The 13,705-nt window shown below is 38.2% G+C and overlaps 1 protein-coding gene across 1 annotated transcript in view; it reads right to left on the minus strand.

Moving 5' to 3' along the window:
* SFXN1 (sideroflexin 1) overlaps positions 1 to 13,453 on the minus strand; it is a 28,246-nt gene extending 14,793 nt beyond the window's left edge. Inside the window, exons 1-5 of the mRNA XM_070739393.1 lie at positions 13,364 to 13,453; positions 6,652 to 6,828; positions 5,603 to 5,773; positions 3,500 to 3,598; positions 938 to 1,013 (exon numbers count right to left, since the gene is read on the minus strand). Coding sequence (XP_070595494.1) covers positions 938 to 1,013; positions 3,500 to 3,598; positions 5,603 to 5,773; positions 6,652 to 6,815 — 510 coding nt within the window. The 5' untranslated portion in view covers positions 6,816 to 6,828; positions 13,364 to 13,453. The remainder of the gene's footprint in view (positions 1 to 937; positions 1,014 to 3,499; positions 3,599 to 5,602; positions 5,774 to 6,651; positions 6,829 to 13,363) is intronic.
* Between the last annotated feature and the right edge of the window lie 252 nt (positions 13,454 to 13,705).

The raw sequence follows: 13,705 nt of genomic DNA on the forward strand, positions 1-13,705 counted from the left end.
TGTCCGATGATACTTTATTTACTATTTATATTTGTATAAATATATGCAATATATGGAAACATAGTAACAAAAAAGTAACAATATTTTTTGTCTCTCATATCTAGTTTTTTAAAAATTATCATTATTTATTAGATTTGTATACCGCCCCTCTCCGTAGACCCGGGGCGGCTTACAGCAATGATAAAAACAATATATAATGACAAATCTAATAGTTAGAATCTAAAATAACAATAATACATTTAAAAAGTCTAAAAAACAAGAAACCCCAATATATGAAAACATACGTGATTGCAGGAAAGATATATACATACGTTACTACTCAGTTTATTGATTTTATTTATTTATTAGAAATTTTATATTGCTGCCTATTTGCACATGGTGACTCAAGGTAGCTTACAGGATATAAAAACGCAATATATTAAAAATAAAATCAATTAAAAAACAATCAAATAATATAATAGCCCCCACCCACAAATCATCCTGGTGACAACACAAGCCATTTAATGGGCTATATCCTGCTCCCCAGACTCACTGGCAGAACCAAGTCTTCAGCACTTTCTGGAAGAGTGTTAGAGTGGAGGCCATTCTAATCTCTGGGGGGATGATTTCCATAGAGAGGGAGCCACCATGGAGAAGGCCCTTCTTTTCTAGGTGTATTTCCCTAGGGGATAGGACCACAACATTCCTTACCTCCCCGTTCTAATGAGTCGAGTAGATGTGACCAGCAAGAGACAGTCCCTCAGTTAATTTCAGTTAAATCAAGAAATTTAATATAGAGGAACTGTAAGGTCATTCAGCAATCTTATCATAACATAATAAGAATAAATGCATTTTTTAAAATTAGCCGGGTTCACCTCATGCATATAAAAACTGTTATATAGAATGTTCACAACAATCCATGGAATAGGCTTAAACAAGGAGAGAATAATGGAAATACCTTTGTGAGTGCATTAAGTCCTAAAGCAGTTGCAACAGCACCTGTGGTAGCAGAAACATAGGCCGTTCCCAGCTGGCTAAAACAAAAATTTGCAGTGTTTGTATTTGTATAAGATTGACACGCTCTATCTCTCAGTTTTTGATTCTATACACATAACTGGCATAGTGCAACCTATATTAAAGCAACAGTAGAAACGTTGCCAAAAGATTAACTAGAGCAACAAAGTGGCTGGGAAGTTTTCCTTTTCAGTGATTCTCAAGTCCTTTTTCAAGGACAATAGGGACTGATAAAGCAATGGAGAATGTGGATATTGCCCTTATAATAATTATACTACTTTCACTGAGTTATCTTAATGGACTCACTTGTTTTATTATGAATTTGCCTAATCTTTGCAGCATAAGCATTTTAATAGCTGAATTGGTCATTTGGATAATGATTCCCCCCCCCCCATTACTTCTGAATTATAAAATACTTTTTCTTTCCAGTTAGGATTGGTTTTTCTTCTCTTTGATTTAAATTCACATACTGTACTTCTCTTTGATTTGATCTCCTGAAAATATTATCATTATCAGCAAATTATTACCGGTATATGCTGCTTTATTCACAACTTCTCTGTAGGTTGGGCTGAAAGGAAGGGTAAAGCTCAAAGTTATGCAGTGAATTGTCATGACTATGGGTGAGATTGAATCTATCTTTCCATTATTCTGATTTGTGCTTTTATAATTTGCATACATTTATCAGAATTTTTAATGACTAGATTTCACTATAAAACTTATAGAAAACAGATATCTACATTGAGCTTTAAAATGTCAGGGGTCTGTAGCAGATCCATTCTCAGAATTCCTTAGGCTGACAATTCATATCTAACTTTCCCAAGAGTGATAGGAAGCCATAAATTGACAGCTGCAGCAGAGCTGAGCTGTATAATTTGAGATTGAGATTGTATGATCCCTAAAAACCTTTGATGGGACACCTGGTATTTACCCAGAGTTTGCCCTAATTTGTAATTTTTAGATGCCAGAAGGAGGAAATTATTCAGAGGAGTGTTAACATAATAACTATATAATTCATTCAATTTTAACTTTTTTAGATCATATTTTGTTCTAGCCTTTTTTCCTTGGCATGTAACTCAAAGGCCAAGTGTGGCCTCTACCTTGTGCAGTAATACTTGGCTACGTCTTCTATAGCAAGGGTCTCCAACCTAGGCAACTTTAAGACGTGTGGATTGCAACTCTCAGAGTTCCTCTGGGAATTGTGACAGTTGAAGTTCACAAGTCTTAAATTTGCCAAGGTTGGAAAACCCTGCTCTATAGAAAGTGACTCAAGTAATCTATACCTACTTTCAATAAAGTGATTTAACATATTAGATATTTTCACAAGACCTGAAAGAGACAGACTAGCTTTACAATATTGCAAGGCCAATGCATGCTATAAGGTATTCTCCCATTGAAGATTAGACTGTGCTTAGGAAAAAATACTTCAATCTCCTTGGCTCAAGCATAGCGCCTTGACTTGTTGAAGATCATTACTTCCCAGCAATAAACTTCAGGCAACTCTGTTCAAAATTTAAATGGAACTCCTATCTATTTATCTAATATCTCTAAGCAGTCTCTCCTTGTATATTTTACTTCTATATTCCCAGGCACCAGTTTACATTTTAAAACCACAGGGTATTTAGAAAACTCTCACTGAAGTTAGGAACATCACAAACTATAACAGTCAGGTGCACACAGCATTTTGAAGTGTTCTCATTCGCATCAGCTGAAGTCCATAATGAATGACTTAGAATGCATTAGTGACCTTATTAGTCTTTTTAACAATGCAAATGATTTTGCGGGATGGTCAACATGCAAAGGAATTTTGTTTAGTACCAGACAGGAATAACTCGGCAGTCATGCATCTAGTAGCATTTTGTATGCTGGTAATATTTACGTGAAGGGCTTTAAATATTTTAAATGCACTATATGCTTGTTATAGATTACTGTTATTAAATTAGCATCACTTCTATTTTTCCCCATTATAGTTTACCTTGTGCTTATATGTCGTCACGTCAAGCCATTCTATGAAAGACCACATTGCAGATTTAATAATAAACTTAACAAAGCAATTTATGATCCATTATCATTATAGTGCTGAAAGCCAGTCAAAAAAGCAGAGAGCTATCTTGTCCAGGGCATGCAATTCTCAGAAGTGTGCGGATCTGAAACAACTTGAAATCTACAATGATTTGGACCTTTCTTTCTGTATCATGGTGATAATTATCACCAATTTTCCTTTTCTTTCTTTCTCTCTCTCTCTCTCTCTCTCTCTCTCTCTCCTTTTTATGGGAGATTCTTTAAATATCACTATATTAAATAAACCAACCAGCACCATCAGGTCTACACCGACTCAATAATATCATAGTAATTTAAAACATACTCTTAAATCCATAGCAATTCTAGCGGCACAATATTTTCTACACAAGTTCATGTTAAGCTTCATATTAGACCTAGCTTCAAATTAGAGCACATATTATATTCAAAATACTTGAATTATTTGCTTGGTGCATCTTGATGGCTTTACCTGACATTAATTGGAGCATCTCCACTCCTGTTGGTATAATTTACAATGGCATTGAAGGACTGATTAATCCATTGCCAGAAGACCACGGCTGGGGTTGTTCTTGGAAGAAGGAAAGGATAATTAGTTTTTTAAAATAACGTTTGATATGAGTTCAATTTCATAAAGTAACAAACTAGATAAAGTACTGTAGTGTATTTATTAAATCTATCCAGATGATAATGAAGTTTTAAATTTATATCAGATTAACTCAAGAGTGAATCAAATTATTTTGGGTAGAGCTAAACACACTCATTCTGACCTTTCAAAGCAACCATGAATTACTTCACAGAACAATGGTATTTTCCTACACAAAGTGCACAAATATATACATCTTAAGAAAAATGTTACAGTTTGAACATAGCCATCATTTACCGTATGGGGTGAGAAGGAGAAATATGTCTGCTACTTTCTACAATCTGCTTTCCAAATTTGCTGCTGTCAATGTCATAAATGCAAGCTATGGGTAATCTTTTGAGGATGGAGTGGCAAAATGTTTTTCATTGCTTGCTATATTTTAATAAAACATTTCCTCCTTTACCTCAGCTCTAAATCTAATGTAGCTTTTAGAGCAGTTCTGGGGCATGACAGGAGAATGATGGGAGTGTTTGGATTTTTGAAGACCCAGAGGCTTTATTATCCTCCTTCCTATGTTATGAGAGTGCTAATTGAGGAGAAGGAATCACAGCAGAGATTTGGGCTCCCACAGCAAAATTCCTGGCACATCTCCTTTATTGCTCATGAAAAGAGAAACCAGCTGTGGCCTAGGCTTCTGGGAAGCTCTTTCATAAATTGTTCCAAAGAACGAAAGAAGAATGTTTGATTCATCTTCTCTGTTACTGTAACAGAGTTTTAACTATTATTACAATTCATTTAAAAATATTTGATAGAAAATTTAGCTACCAGACCAAATTAGTCTATGTTTTAAATGATCAGAAGTAGAAAAACATAATTCCTTTGTTGTTGATGTTATTAAATTCAGGTCATGCAAAGATACAGTATGCACCCAGAAGTACAAACCCTTGCCATTAAAAAAGTAATAAAGTACAGAATAGGCACAGATTAATAACACATTTTGAAGATTAATTGACATGCCACTATTAACAATCCCTGGACTAGACCTGTCAACAATCCATTCTGAATTCCCTTTGTTTATTTTATTTATTTATTTATTTTGTCCAATACACAATGAGGGTTTTAGTGGGTATATATCTATATACACATAGTAAAATACATGATGAAGGTTATAGAGGAGATACTCATAGTAAAATATATCTAAGAAATAATAGAAAAGAAGATAAAGTAATAGAACATATCAATGAAAGAATAGAAGAAGAGATATAGGAATAGAAGAAAGGTATAGGAGATATAGGAGAGCAATAGGACAGGGGACGGAAGGCACTCTAGTGCACTTGTACTCACCCCTTACTGACCTCTTAGGAATCTGGATAGGTCAACCGTAGATAATCTAAGGGTAAAGTGTTGGGGGTTTGGGGTTGACACTATGGAGTCCGGTAATGAGTTCCATGCTTCGACAACTCGGTTACTGAAGTCATATTTTTTACAGTCAAGTTTGGAGCGGTTAATATTAAGTTTAAATCTGTTGTGTGCTCTTGTGTTGTTAGGTGCTTTAAATAGTTGTAAATGTCATGATAAAAGACAGAAGCATCTGAAACTTGTGTCATAACTTATTCCAAAGAAAACTGTTTATCAGTACAAATCAGGAAATCATTAGTAAAAAGTCTATGGAGATTCTCAGTCATCCAGGTCATGGTTGTCCCAAAGGTGCTTTTTCAAGAGGCATCTGGTTTTCTTTGAAGATGTTTCCAGTTAGAGCTGAAGAAGCTTCTTGGATGAGAAGCAAAACATCTTTAAAGAAAAACCAGAAAGTCCAGCTGCGTCTTGTAAAGGCACCTTTGGGACTTTAGTAAAAAGGCCAAGTGTTCTCTTTAGTAGTCTTTCTCATCCTTTAACATACTATATGTCTCTGACAATTTTTTAAGATCCAAGCCTTAAAATGTTTTTATTCCATTTGCTAACATTTATCAATAATTTAAGATTACTTACTTATAAAATGTCATCATGAAGCCAGTGATTGTCATGTTCATAGGCACCTGAGCAGACATACGGCCAATCAAAACCATCTTTTCACCCGTATCTGGATGGAAGGCTGAATCAAAGATATATTTTGCTCTCCATAGTTCATCTTCTGTCAGCCCAGGGCCCACAACACCTTGCCTTATGATTAGTGGAAATATATACAAATATTTAATCACTAATATAATACTACTGATATTTTAGTTTCCAAAGGTTAAGGAAAAGTTTTAAAGAATAAATCATATCCCTATGGAAAAAGCTGTTACTCTTTCTATATCTATGTCTGTTATTTTCAAAATCATCAAAACTACATAACAATTGGAGTTTTCTCTATAAAGGTAGTATTTGACTTACAACTTTAGTGACCATGTGACGTTTCAGCAGCACTAAAAAAAAATTCCTGACTTATGATTATTTTTCACACTTATGACTATTGCAACTTTCCCATGGTCACATGATTTACATTCTTATGCTTGATAACTGACTCACATTTATGATCGTTGCAGTGTCCCGCAGTCATATGATCCCCTTTTGTAACTTTATAAGAAGCAAAATCAATGGGGAATCCAGATTTACTTAACAACCATGTTGCTAATTTAAGAACTGCACTAATTGGTTTAACAAATGTGTTGAGAAAAGTCATAAAATAGGACAAACCTTCCCTAACAAATTTCTCATTTAGTAACATAAATTTTGGGTGTGAGTTGATGGTTACCCATAACTGGTGCTTTCTTTTCATGTCCAAAATACTTCCAATGTGAAAATATTAGCATTTTTAGACTCAGGATTTTCCAATTGCCTCCTAGTTCATTGTTGCAGAACATAAACTCTTAACTCCTGAAGCCTAACTCCTTAATTCCAAAAGTATTTTTTTAACTTACAAAAGGACTACTTTTTCCTAGAAAAATGGCTTCTCTGATCTTATTACAATATTCTTAGAATAATGTTAACTGTCTAGAGAAACTGGAATAAAATTGGTTGGGGTGGGGGTGTGGGATGGGAGAAAATGCAAACCATACCTGTAATCATGCACAATTTGCTTTGCTTTTTCTAATTGTTCATTGGGTAACAATATATTCCTAGGATCAGTAACGGTGAAGAAGTGGGTAGCGCGTCCAACAAATGTGCTTTGATCCCAGCGAGGCTCTTTGATATTGATGTTTAATGGTATATTGCCCGACATGTTTTCAAGAACACTATAATATAAAAATGAAGTGCATTTCAGTTTCAGAATTGTTGACATTTTTATTTCTCTTATATCAGTTAAAAAATGGCGCTCTCACATGGCCTCTACCTATACCAAGAGTAATAATATATGAAACTAAGTAGTATTAATGATATTTAGAAGATGATATGTGTTTACTAAGTTGATCTATATCAGTAATGGAGGAGCTTTTTATCCTCAGGTGCCAAAAGAGCGTGGGCGAGTGTTATTGTCCCCAACCCATAATTCAATGCCAAAGGAAGGTGAAAACAGCTTCTCCTGCCAGAGGCCCTCTGGAGGCTGAAAATGGCCTGTTTCCCAACTTATGGTGGGCCCAGTAGGCTTGTGTTTCACCCTCCCCAGGTTCTATAGGCTTCTCTAGAGCCAGGGGAGGATAAAAACACCTCCCCATCCTTCTGGAGGCTCTCTTGAATCAAAAAATGCCTTCCCAGAGCCTCTGTGTGAGCCAAAAATCAGCTGGCCAGCATACACATCCACTTTGGAACTGAGTTAGGGCAACGGCTCGAGTGTCAGCAGATATGGTTCCATGTGCCACCTGGGGCACCCATGCCATAGGTTCGCCATCAATGATCTATATGATGCATGGTGGTTTTTTTAGAGGGGAGAAAAATATTAAAAAATCTTGCAAGTAAAGTTATCCATTCAGAGAAGGATTTAGAGGCCAGAAGAGGAAGTAGGAAAGAAGGAGAGAAAGAAGACAGAATAGAAAGGGAGGCAGAGAAAGAAGGAAAGAGGAGGAAGGCGAGAGAGTAGAAGGAGAGTAGAAGGAGAGGCAAAGAAGGAAGAAGGAAGGAGGAGGAGATGGTAGCAGGAAAGCAAGAAGGTGTGAGAAAGTAGATAGTAGAGGTGGAATAGCCACCTGAGATAGATGGAGGGGAGGGAAGATTGAGATAGATTGAATAATAAAATTAAAACTGGAATGTAACTTTAAGTGACAATATATGTATATTGATTTATATTGAAGGTATATATGATGTATGTTATCTATGTTTTTGACGTGGGGGGGGAAACTTTTATTGGAGAATTTGGAGCAAATATAGCAGATAGCTCAACTCTCCTTCTGCCCACAGAATGAATTATAATTTTGAAATGGGTCTGTTGATTTGCAATATCTATTTATTATAATTTCTAATTTGTTTTGAGAATCCCTACTAAGATTTATGCAGAAAAAATACCCAGGCATTTTAGTATAAACGTTGCTACTATTACTTCTCTTTTTATTTTATGATACATTGCCACAACCTCATTGAAAACTAGATAGGAAGACTATGTATTGTATTTTCCTTTGTAATCTGTTTTTAGTCATTTCACTTTAGCGTTTGTTTTCATTGCCAAAGCAGCATTTAAACTCTGCATTAAACAAATTTACTAATCTTGTCATTTAATCAAATATTGCACGTAATCTAATATTCATGCAAAGTATTTTAAAAGTCCAACCAAATTTTTATTCATAGTTTTTGAGGCCAAGCAAAGTTCTACTTGGTTTAATTTTTAGGTCAAAGATGCTTTCTTAAAAGAGAGGAATACAAAGAACTTTTTGAAAAGTTCATTTCACTGTAAGATTTGCTGATGCTGTTTCCCAACTTTCCCACTGCTTACTTTAAAAAAATAAATCATTTTTCCTTATGTATTAGGCAATCATAAAATTATGTGCTGAACAAGGGCTGTGCAGCCAATCAGATATGCTTATCTGATAAGGTGGTTGATGGCAAACAAGCCAAATTAAAGTGGAAACACAAATCAGTGCTTTTGAGATTGATCACATGAGTGGTTTCTAACCCTTTCTCCGTTTTCTTATTGTATCCAGGATAATCAAACCACACACATAGGATCACTCTGGATTGAAAGGAGGGAGGTTTTCATTTTGCAACCCATTGTTCCCAATGCATAGATCAGCTTTCCCTTTCAGCAGTCCTGATCAGAGATTGTTCAAAAGTCATGGATAAACAGGGATCACAATATAGATGGAAAATAATGGTCTTAATTAGATAATTGGAGTTGGGAGGACTCTAATTTTGCTGGGGAGTAAGGAGTTTTAGAAAGTATACCTTTCTAACACATTCTATTCATGAGCACAATTTTCTTCCTAGAAGCTTATGGGAAAAACCCATGGTGAAACAGTGGTTAGAATGCAGTATTTCAGGCTAATTCTGCTAACTGCCAGGAAAACAATCCTGACCAGTCCAATTGAATCCTTAACTCAGCCTTCCATCCAGGAAAATGTGGACCCAGGTTGTTGGGGACAATAACCTGACTTTGTAGACCACTTAGAGCGAGCGGTAAAGCACTACGAAGAGTATGTAAATCTAAAGTCCAACAAAAAAGTAATGGAGATATGTAATAAGATTTTAAACCTCATTTATAGATCAATAATGCACCTATAATGAAAGAAATTGTAAGCTTCATGTAGCAATACTTCTTTAAATAGAATTCTATTGGACTTTTTGATGTCCCCACAAAATTATTTTTTAGAAATTATGAACATACATCAATTGATGCATGTATCCATCCCATCCCATCTCATCCCATCCCATCTCTCCCTCCCTCCATCCATTGGAACATTTCACTGAGTGGTTATGAAAGTAGCACAATGAACAGACCCTAGATGAAATTATACATGTGAATATAGTCTACTAACATCTGTAATACATGTGCACTCTATGTCAGTGACGGTGAACTTATGACATGGGTTCGACAGGTGGCACACGGAGCCATATCTGCTGGTACACGAGCTGTTGCCCTACCTTTGCTCCAACGTGCATGTGTGTGCTGGCCAGCTGATTTTTGGCTCATACAGAGGCTCTGGAAGGACGTTTTTGGCTTGCAGATAGCCTCTAGGGGGATGGGGGAGGGAGGGAAACCTTTGGAGGCTGAGGTGGGCAAAACATGAGCCTACTGGGCCCACCAGAAGTTGGAACCGGAGAAGCTGTTTCTGCTCTCTCCAGGCATTGAATTATAGGTGTGGGCACTCACACATGCATGATAGTGTGTGTGCATGCTCTTTTGGCACCAGAGGAAGAAAAGGTTCGCCAACACTGCTCTATGTGCATCCACACATACAGAAATTAATAGCAGACAAACACTGCATTCAGTATAGAAACAAATGAGAGACATAATTTTCTAATAAAATTGTCCATGCAAACAGAAAAAACCCTCTTTAACAGTATCAAAAGAAGTGTTTCATATTCCACCTTTTATGAAGCAACATTTTCAAAGTATTTGGATGCATGCATATGATGTTTTGCAAATCAGATGGTTGGTCTCATAAGAAAACTACATGAATTGATTTGCAAAAATCCATATATTTTTTTGTAAAATATTTTTGGGTTTTCTCCTAGGTGTGTCATGCATGGAATGTACATCAGCAATATCAGCTGGTACCCAAAACTGTATTTTTCCCCCTGCTGATAAATGGAGGTATTTTTGGAATTATAAAGACATGACCTTAGATTTGGGTGGCATGGGTATTTGCAATATGATAAAGTCAAGATTGATGTGTTTTTAAAAATCATGTTAGACATGCCATACTGAGAATATAGAATAGATAATACCAAGGTTGTGCCCCAAAACACTTTGTGGTTCTCAACAGCAGCATTTTATAGAAGAGACATAATTGGTAAACACGAATGGTTAAGTTATTGTGAGTTAACTAGAATTTTATCAAGCATTTTAGGAAACAAAAACAAGAGATTACACTTTGTTGCAATCTTAAAATATATTATATAAAATAATGCACCATTGGTATATGGCACCAGAACCAAAACCAGAGCTCATGAAAATGTCCACAATAAGAATGGACATTTTATCATGTGTGGTTGGCCTGCTGGCTGGGGAATTCTGGGACTTAAAGAAGTCCACAGCTGAGGTTGAAAAACATTTGTACAGACTCTATCATCTGTCTGTCTGTCTGTCTGTCTGTCTGTCTGTCTGTCTGTCTGTCTGTCTTGTCTGTCTGTCTGTCTACATATCATTGACAATGATAATTAAAAGTGTGCAAGCCTGTTACTTGCATTACAGGCTTTCTATCAGAAGACCACAGAATATATTTTAGATGAAGCAGATGTTCTAAGTAGCCTGCAGTAATCTATAGCAGCCAATAGGGGAGATTCAATAAATTGATCATAAGCTTCATTGGGTTATATGTTCCAGGACTTGTAATTCCAGTGGTTAAAGGAAGGCTGCTCCACTGGGTATGGATGGAATAATGGCCTTTTAGCTAGTCAAATTTTATTATGCAGAATGACTAATTAAACCAGTCTAAGTAAGATAATTTCTAATTTCTTCCCCAAATCCCAAAAATTTTAAGATTAAGATTTATTAGATTTGTATGCCGCCCCACTCCGAAGACCTTAGATGGTCTACAGTCGACCTCTCCATTTCTAAGAGGTCTGTAAGGGGCGTGCATAAGCGCACCACTGTGCCTACCTTCCCTGTCCTACTGTTCTATTGTCCTCTTTTATCATTACTTTTTACTTCTATTATGTTTATACAAACTACTACTCTCCTATACATGTTTGACAAATAAATAAATAAAATAAATAAATTGACTGAAATATATGGAAGTAATGACTGAAGCTCATCAAGGAGACATTTCCTTGCTACCACAATGATTTCTAGAGTAACAAGAGTTACAGTGATTAGAATATAGTACTGCAAGCTACATCTGCTAACTGCTGTCTGTCTGCAATTTGGCAGTTCGATTCTCATCAGGCTCAAAGTAGACTCAGCCTCCCGTCCTTCCAAGGTTGGTAAAATGAGGAGCCAAATTGTTGAGGACAATTAGAGAAAGATGTAAGCCCTATGAAGCGATATGTCTAAGTGCTATTGCTAACCAAAAGGAGAAAAACAAATAAGGATGCAACACTCCTAACCTTACTAATGTGAAGAGTTTTGGCCACTATGTCACAGATAAATGATTCAGTAACATTAGAAAAGTTACATGCAACAGTCAGAAGGATAAGGGAAGTGCAACAGTTTCCATCGGAGAGTCCCTGAAAGAACCTCCAGTGGAACTCAAGGGCACTTGCTTTCTTTAAGAAAACTCCCAGCTCTGCCATCCTTACAATTTGGGTAAAGGTATAATAAAAGTTCTGAGGATGAGAGTTCTAGATTTCCTATGCGTGAACACAAAGCAAAACTATTCTGTGTGCCATAACTCAGCCAGCCTCAGTTCAGAGCACAGGTAACAGCTGAGAGACAAGGATAACACTGCACATCATTACATACAGTAAGGGTCTTTCTGTGTGTATATGTATGTGTGTTGAGGGGGGAAGAATGTTGTCATTTCATTCTTTTTATTACTGAAATCTGCTTTTCTCCTGCCATTTAACCACCTCAGCAGATTTTCCTGTAACTTCCCCACAATGCACCAGGAGAAGCATATGCACCAGTGGGAATCGGGGGATCAGAAACATCAACAAGATGCATTTATGTTCATGTGCATGTCAGGGGAAGGGTGGGGGGGGATCCTGATGTAACCTAGCAACAGACTACAGCCTGTGGACAATGCCTAGTGCTGAGGCAGGCTCCTCACCAGAGCAGCCATCTTTTTGCATGTAACTTAAGAGAGGTATTTCATCACTTTCCCAGTCATTTCCAGATGTTAAGGCGGGCAACAGAGTCTTGCCAGCACAGCAGCTTCCAACCTCTCCAGTTCTTTCCTCTGCAGTGCCCTTTCTCTTGTCAGCTGCCAGGGCTCGGAAGGGGCGGAGGCAGGTGGGGGCATCTATTTTATGATTTTCACATTTCATTTCCTAGCATACCCGTGCAAACGACTTCGCCCTTTTAAAAATGTTTCTCTTTCGTGACCGCTCGTGGGCCTCCAAGCACACCTCAACGCACAGATGCAACTCCGCATGTTTTGTCCCCCCCACCCTCCGGCGCAAAGTCATCATTGAAGAATCTTATCTCTCGCATTCCTTTGACACAAAATCAGAAAGAGATGCCAACGGCACGGCCTCCAAATTTGCCTCTCCCCCTAAATTTCCTCGCCATGCGCCCTTGAAATAGATCGGGGTTTTCCGGAGACGCTACAAAATACAGCTCCCTAGAAAGGACCTTTCTATCGGAGAAGTCAAGCGGCGAAGGGGTCTCGGGGCATCCTGCGCCATTTCATACAAGATGCCGGTTGAAAAAGAAACATCCCGGCTTCTCTTCCCGGCATTCATTTTTTGGGGGGGGAGTAGGGAGGGAAGCGTGTGAGTGGCAGGCACAATCTCCAGGCACAGCATGCAACCACCCACCTTTAGAGGCGGCTTTTCTTATTTTGATTCTATATTCCCCATCCAATAAACTCCAAATTCGTAAAAAAAAGCGCAAAACCCCCCAAAACCCTGCCCCCCCTTTCCTCTCCCTCCCTGCCCACGAATTGGGGCGCATCGCTGTCAAGGAATTGGCGATATAGGGGCACCCGTCCTCTTTTACAAGCGGCTGTTGCTGGATTCTAAGACTGGGGAAAGGCAGCGGGAAGAAAGGCAAAAGCGCGCCGGGGCTGAAGGGGTACTCACCGCGCCACCCCTCCCGTGCGCCCCGCTCGGCCGGCGATTCCCGCGCGTCAGCGGTCGATTCCTCGCCGAGCCCTCCTGTCAAAAACCTCACGAATCCAAGCCGGAGCCTGCCGGAAGAAATTCGGCCGCTTGCAAGCAAACGGCAAGGCAAAGGAGGCGAGGGAAGGCGGGCTAGAGGCGGGCGAACCGCCCCCACGGGGAAGGGAAAGGAAGGGGAGGGCGCGGAAGCCGAGAAAGGGACGAGGGGACCGGTTGGCTGGAGCTGCCTTTATTTATTTATTTATTTATTTTGGCGCCTCGCAGGCTGACGCGAATGGCGTTCAACAGGTGAAGCTCGCCCCT

Source organism: Erythrolamprus reginae, chromosome 2 (assembly GCF_031021105.1).
Source record: "Erythrolamprus reginae isolate rEryReg1 chromosome 2, rEryReg1.hap1, whole genome shotgun sequence".
NCBI classification, from domain to species: domain Eukaryota; kingdom Metazoa; phylum Chordata; class Lepidosauria; order Squamata; family Dipsadidae; genus Erythrolamprus; species Erythrolamprus reginae.